Raw genomic sequence first — 6925 nt, forward strand, 5'->3', positions numbered from 1 at the left:
CCTCAAGGAGGAGAGAAGAAACAAACGAAGGACAGATTCCTCTCGTGGGTCTGTCTCTTCACACCACCAGGAGAGCATGGCCTCCAGCAGACTTGGACGCACACCCTTCATTTCTAGTCAGCTCACCTCACGGGAGCTGGGAGGCCCATTGATTTAATATTCAGAGACACTGAGCGCTAAATGACTACCTGGACCACAGCCCCAGGTCACCTTGTTCTAGTTTTTAAAATCAAGATTTTAAAAGAACCACAATTGACATCATTAATACAAGCAATTCCAACTTGTCGGGCGGTGAGCAGAGGCGGCAAGGTAGATGAGATGAGGGATTGAGTTAGGGAGGGCAGATAGGAAGAAGTCCAGAAAGCATCTCTTTATGTACATATATTTATATTTATATTTATAATCATTTATTTCGACTTTTTTTCCTCAGGAGTGAGGGGTTCACTGGGTCCGTTGAGAAGGGGGTCAGATCAGAAGGAGGCAGGCTGCTCTGGAATGTCTGTGGTCTCCATTTCATAAGTGCCCTTTCTGTCAAAAAAAGGTCTTCCCCTTCAAGGCCTCTATGAGCTGCTGTAGTCGCATGGCAAAAGAAAGTGCTTGGGGAGGTTTAGTGGAAGGTGGCGGTGGGGGAGGAGGAGGTGGGGGCGGTGGGGCAGTGGGGGGCGGTGGAGCTGCGGGTTGGGGTCGGGCCACTGCAGTGGGGCTCTGGGAGGGAGGTGGTCGAGGAGGGTGTTGGAAGTACCAAGGTGGCCAAATAGAAGGCTGAGTGGAGGCGGATTTAGCGGGGGGTGCTGGAGTAGAAGGAGGGGGAGGGGTGGGCAACTGAATCATGTGCAAAGCGTTAGAACCAATCTTGGAAGCAATCCAGTTCAGGTAGGACCAGGTAGACGTGTAGACTCCGGGGCGCTTAGCTCGGGCACAGCCTACCCCCCAGCTTGTGATTCCCACGACCACGTAGCTGTTTTCCACGCTGTCTCTGCACATGAGAGGCCCACCGCTGTCCCCCTGCCCAGAAGGACACAGAAGTCACTCTCTGCCGGAGCCACTTTCCCTGCCCAGAAGGGTCATAGACTCTGGGAGGCAATTTTGCAGTCGTATGTTTCCCTGCTGCCATAAACACAGGAGATTGTGGTAAAGTTGAGGTGCACCAACAGCTTCTCTGGGATGTGAGAAGGGTGTGGATTGTCCTGGGTTTCCTCGCAGTGAGGGGGCAAGGTGACAAACCCATGTGCCTGTGCATGTGGTTTTACGTGCGTATGTGAGCATGTGTGTTCAAGTGGATTTGACTGTTCTGCATTCTGGTGAAGAGAGGTAAGCATCCTCTTTGGAGCTGTGTTTGGACGATATGATCTCTGCGTTAGGGTGGGATAAAGTTCTACAAATGGTGATTGATTCTTTGTAGGGGCAGCTGGTGGGTGTCACCTCCCAAGCTCATTGTGACTGCAGATGCTGGAAGACGGGACCAGGGAAATTTGCTCAGGGATCCAAAAAAGAGGTGTCCGCAAGGGCCTGGGTACCCAAAGGAAAGTTACCTGGCAGGTGTCAATCTTGCCTTCAGGATACCCTGCGCACACATTGGTTGAACAAATGCGCCCATTATACCACCTGGTCGAGTTGCATAAGTCGAGGTCGATGATGTCCACACGTGCCTCCTGCAGTATAGGTGATGTCCTGGGGACTACAGCCAGGCGACTCAGTGGTCAGTGATCACAGAAGACATGTTCTGGGAAAGCCCTGCCTTCCTCCCTCCACTAAAACCCCATCGTTCTGAAATGCTCTGTTTAAACCTAAGATCCATGCAAGTCAATGCCCCCGGCCTCTCCTTACCCACTCCAGAAGGGAAGAAAACACATGGCTGGAAGAGCAGAGGAGAGACGGGAGATGGAGGTGGGGGAGAGAGGAAGAGAGGAAGGAGGTGCCCAGTGGGCAGACGGCAGGTGGAGGATGGATGGATACAGCTGGAGAGTCGTGGACATGAATGGTAGGCGATGGCTTACAGAGGGCATGTTAACAATTATACTGGGGTGCGCTGAGCGCTCACTGTGAATCACACAGGCTTCGTCCATTCACTCCTCATGCCCGCCTCATGAGTTAGGAACGGTTATTCCCCTTTTCTCCCATCAGGAGGTTGGAGCACCAATTGCCAAGGTCACAGCAGGGACCTGGTGTGGCTTGGATTCACACCCAGGTTTTCCTCTCTGTACTCAAGTCCAGGCCACACCTTTCGCTCTGGCTCTAGGTCACCCCCTGCTTTTCGTCCTCCCCCCGTTGTGCACAGGACCCGCTGGACCTGGTCTCATGAGTCCCTCCCCACGCGCCTCGTATCTGTTTAGAGATGTGGACAGAGCAGAGCTACGGCAGGGCCTCCACACACAGGCAGACCTGTCAGGGGCACGGGTGGTTGAAACGACCCCTGAGGCCACGTCAGAACTTCCTTTATTGCCTCAGATGCTCAGCCATGACCAGGGGTCATGGAGCAGCCAGCTCCATTGCATCTGGCTTGGAGCCCAAGAGCCAACGCGACCGTCCCCTCTGCATCACGTGGTCCCACAGACAGGAGGGTTCCACTGGCCCTGCCACAGCAGCACCCACAGCCCAGCCACAGCCCAGTGGGCTTGAATGTCATCTGCAGTACAGATGGGGAGTTGCCGGATCAGACCTGTCGGAGGGGCAGACCCGGAGCATGGCTCTGAAGCCCGAGACGGAAGGCAGGAGCCCCATGGAGCGCTGTGGGTGGGGCAGGCACAGGAAGCGTTCAGTAGATGGCTGCTGAATGCACGTTTGCGTGGCTTTGGTTATGCTTCCAATCTCCTTAGCCCCACCTTTCCTTCCCATCCAAGCAGCAATGAGGGTTTTGTACATGCACTGCCCTTTGGGTAGGGGTAACACGGAAATAACAATGGCAAGCCTGGCTTGTTGGCCATTAAGGTGACCTTTTAAATCTATGGCAGAGCCCACAGTCTTGAAAGCCATGAGATTCATTGTTAACAGCCAGGTGTCCTGAAACACAGAAGAGTTTTCTCAGTCCCAGCACCTTGGCTTTAAACATCAAATGCCAAAAAAGCCTGCAGGAGCTAAAAATTCAATGGAAAAAGAGGGCGATTCCCAAAAGCGCTCTTCCAGCCCCAAAGCATCTGAGTTCAAGGAACAGGTAGGTCAAGGAAAAGAAAGGTCGGAAGGAATATCACAAGAGGCTGGGGGTTTCTTTAAGACTTGTCCTTAAAGGTGGGGGATGTGCTTGCAAAAAAAAAGATAGAAATCTCATTAAATTTAAGGTGATTCTAGAACAAAATAGGTCTTGCGTGACGTCCAGGGTATAGGTGGGAGCCCACAGTTCTCCTGAGCAAAAGGACAGCAGAGGTGGGGTTGGCGGGCGGCGGGTGGGGGGGCGAGTCACCGGATGGAAATCCTGAGATCAGCCTCCCAGGGACTGCAAGAACCCCCAAAAGAGCCCCCGTCGGACGGGTGGGCAGAGCAGGGCAGGCCAGGGGGTGAGACAAGAAGAAAGTGTGTACTTGCTCTAGAGATCATGGCAGAGCCACGGACACCAACAGCCGGACAGGGATTGACACCCCAGGCCAGGGAGGAAAGGTTGTGAGTCAGCAAAGGCCAGTGAAAGCAAAGGCGGCTGGGAGGAGATGCCCTTCCCTGAGGGACAGCATAGGTGGCAATCCTATCAGAAACTAAGATCAAACTTTGAGAGAGGAGAAGACGAGTTAAGGGAAGAATCCAAAATTACTGATTTTTGTTACCAAAAAAAGAAAAAAATACTGAGTTTTAAACCCCAAATAATTGAACTGCCTTGAATTAGGAATCCCAGATTTTCCATTATCAATGAACAAAAGAGATTGAAAGCTAAGTTAATTTCAATCATATCTTCACATCCCTAATGTGACTGGGTGAAGACTCACGCACCCACCTACGGAAAGCTGAACGGGCAGCTCACGAGCAGAGGCCTGTCCTACTCCGTCCTGCCCCTCTAGCAGAACCTTGCTGCCCGTTGCTGACCCGCAGAAAGCCACACCCACCACCGGCCCCTCTCCCAGTCTCCAGAGGACACGCGCAGTTACGGCTGGGCAGGAGGGGCTGCCGGGAAGCATGGGGAGCAGAGGTGGCACTAGGACAGAAGGGCCGGGCTCGGGAGTCGCAGAGCTTGGAGACCACGTGACCTGGCCCTTCCATATACAGATGGGGAAACTGAGGCACAGAGAGGGAAACTCGGTCTAAAACCCTTCTCCAAGTGCTGCTTTGGGGCGCGTCCCCCACTTCCAGAACTCACCCCGGGGCTCCAGGCACAGCCTCGACCCCATGCTAAAGACACCAAGGTTCTCCTTGCGCGTGCCATCTGCCTCTCCCCAGGGGGGCACACCAGCCGCCGGTGAGGGGCCCTGGACAGGGAACTCTACTCTGTTGCTCTGGCTGTGAAGGGGGACAGTGACAGGACCCACTCACAGCACCGCGCTGGGGACTGGGTGGGGCTAGGGCAGGCGTCCACATATTTCCCCTTCACCTCAAGGACCACCAAGGGGATGAGCAGCACTTCTCCCTGCAGGTACTCACCATTGTCTTTTAACAATCCCCAGCCAGCCACCCAGCATGTCTGGGGAATTCTGGGTGGGCCTGCCCGAAACTGGGGCAGGCAGCCTGGTCCAATGAAGTGCCCACAGGGAACAGGAGGGGTGATCTTCATGAGAGCGATGTCGTTTGCCTCTGAGCCCGGGGAGTATTTCTCGTGAATGATGATTTTCTCAGCATATCTCTCCTGCAGAGGCGGCTTCACTGGCTTATTGCTTCCCCACACGACTTCGTTTGCTCCGAAAATCAGCCTCCAGTCGGTAACTTTGCTGTGGGCACAGAGGTAAGCCAGGTCACCCTCGCTGTGGACTGGCTGGTGACCGTGACCCTTGGAGCACCCCATCCCCAGCAGGTGCGGCTCAACCACACTGGGCCCAAGGCCTCAGGTTTCCCCGGCACACAGGCCCTTGGAGAACACCCAGTTCTGAGAAGAGCCTTTCTGAAGACCCCCTCTGCGTGTCCCCGCACATACTTTTTGCTCTGGAAGCAGTGAGCAGCAGTGAGCAGCCAGTGGGCGTTCAGCAGGGTGCCCCCGCACGCATGATACCGCCGGTTGTTGTGGTACGTGAAGATCTGGAGGCTGACCATCCAGGGCCAGGCCCCGTGCGCTGCGGCCTGCCCGCCGATGATACGCATGCCCCCTTGCTGGTTCTGCCTGAACCGTAACCCGCAGGGGCCACTGAGGAGAGACCATGGGCACAGTTCGAATCAAGAATAGGCCAGCCTGTCCTCGTGCTTCCACAACTGGGGGAGGGGGCATGGGGCCGGTCATGGTGGGGAAGAGCCGTGGGGTCCTGGGAAAGCAGGGGCCGCTCGCGGGTGTGGGATCCAGGGGGACGGCTGAGCAGCGGTGCTGTGGCGGCTGTGATGGGACAGGAAGCCACGGGCTCCAGGAAATATTCCAGGGGTGGCATTTCTTGGGTCTTGTGAGTGTGGTCACAAGGTGGGGATAGAGGGGGCCATGGGTAGCTAGGACAGACTGTGAGGGCCCTAGAAGTATGGGAGATCCCTGATCAGAGGGGGAGGCTAAAGGTGGGAGCGGAGGGGGGTAATCTTGTGTGGGAGACTCCGGGAAGAGCCAGCGGGTCCTGGGGCTGCAGGGCTGGGTTGGACAGTGGTAGGAGGAGAGCAGCTGCAGGTAGATAAAGTGACCCCCAGGGGAGGGGGCACACTGAGGCGGGAGCGGCCCAGAGGGGGAAGGTCAGGGCTCTGTGTCTCTGGTGGGAGTTTGGCAGTCATTGGCATTGCGGGGTACCTTGGGGGCTTGGGATTCTACACGTGGAGTGGAGGTCCCAGAGGTACCACCTGACGATACCCTGGGGCCTTTGGGATCACCCTCAGTGGCTGCGTGGCGGGGGGGGTGGGTTCCAGTATCTGCGGGAGGACAGGAGCTCCTAAGAATCAAGACTCCCGTTCAAGAGACAGTGAAGTCAGTCGCTGGGCGGGGAGGGAGCACAGGCCTGTGTGCTGCAGGGCCCGAGGAGTCAATCTCTGGCGGAAACCACGGACGTCTGGGGCCCTGGGGGCTCTGGGCTGAGGATGCTGGGAGCAGGGCTGGTCTGGGTTGGGGATATGGGTAACAGGCGCTGTGAGACCCGGGGGACTGCTGAGGCCCCAGCTTGGCTTCCTCCAGAGCCCTGGACAGAGGGAGTCTGGGTGGGGTCTGTTACTCAGAAGACACCCTCCCCACCCCAGGTGTCTCTGACACTTACTCACACATGGTGTTATCTCTAGCGACCACAGACACTGCCAAGACCAGCATAACGGCAGTTGGCAGCATCTCTACCAAACTCCTGCCCCAGCCTGGCCTGGAAGCCCAGTGACCTCACAAAGCTCCATGGCCTTCTGGCCAATCAGCAGAGTGACCTCCCACCCCCCAACCCTCCAAGCAGTTGGGCCAGGCAGGAGGAGCCCTTTAGCTCAACCGGTTCACGCTGAAGTGACTTCCCAACTTCCTGCACAGGTTTCCCCCACCCCAGGGTGACGCGGGTTCACATGCAGCCCCCTCCCTCTGTCCCAGGGCCAGGATCTTCAGTCCCAGTTATCTTCCAAGGTCCCACACCATCTGAGGTTCCAGCTTTGTGCAGGTTCAGGGTCTGACCGTCATGCAAGCTGTAGCCACAGTCCCATTCCAACTCACTGACTGAGGGGCAGCTCAGCCACTCTGTGACAAGATGGTGCAATGTGTCAACGGTTCGAGGCAGGCTCCACAGGTTGACAGACCCTTACCACTGCGGGGGGGGAATTGTCTTTCCCTCTTCCAAGTGTGTGCTATCAGCACGCTTTCTGAAGACCATTTTGAACTTACCCACCTTAAGACTACATAGCCCACATTTCTCTCCACAGGGTC

The 6925-nt window shown here is 56.1% G+C and overlaps 1 protein-coding gene across 1 annotated transcript; it reads right to left on the minus strand.

Annotated features, from left to right (window-relative positions):
• Window positions 1–531: 531 nt before the first annotated feature.
• ACR (acrosin) lies at window positions 532–6355 on the minus strand. Its single transcript, XM_060113666.1, has 5 exons — window positions 6288–6355; window positions 5048–5254; window positions 4561–4844; window positions 1533–1678; window positions 532–1005 (listed from the first exon to the last, which is right to left on the minus strand). The coding sequence occupies exons 1-5, from the start codon at window positions 6353–6355 to the stop codon at window positions 532–534; spliced, it is 1179 nt and encodes a 392-aa protein (XP_059969649.1).
• Between the last annotated feature and the right edge of the window lie 570 nt (window positions 6356–6925).

Source organism: Mesoplodon densirostris, chromosome 11, assembly GCF_025265405.1.
Source record: "Mesoplodon densirostris isolate mMesDen1 chromosome 11, mMesDen1 primary haplotype, whole genome shotgun sequence".
Lineage (NCBI taxonomy): Eukaryota > Metazoa > Chordata > Mammalia > Artiodactyla > Ziphiidae > Mesoplodon > Mesoplodon densirostris.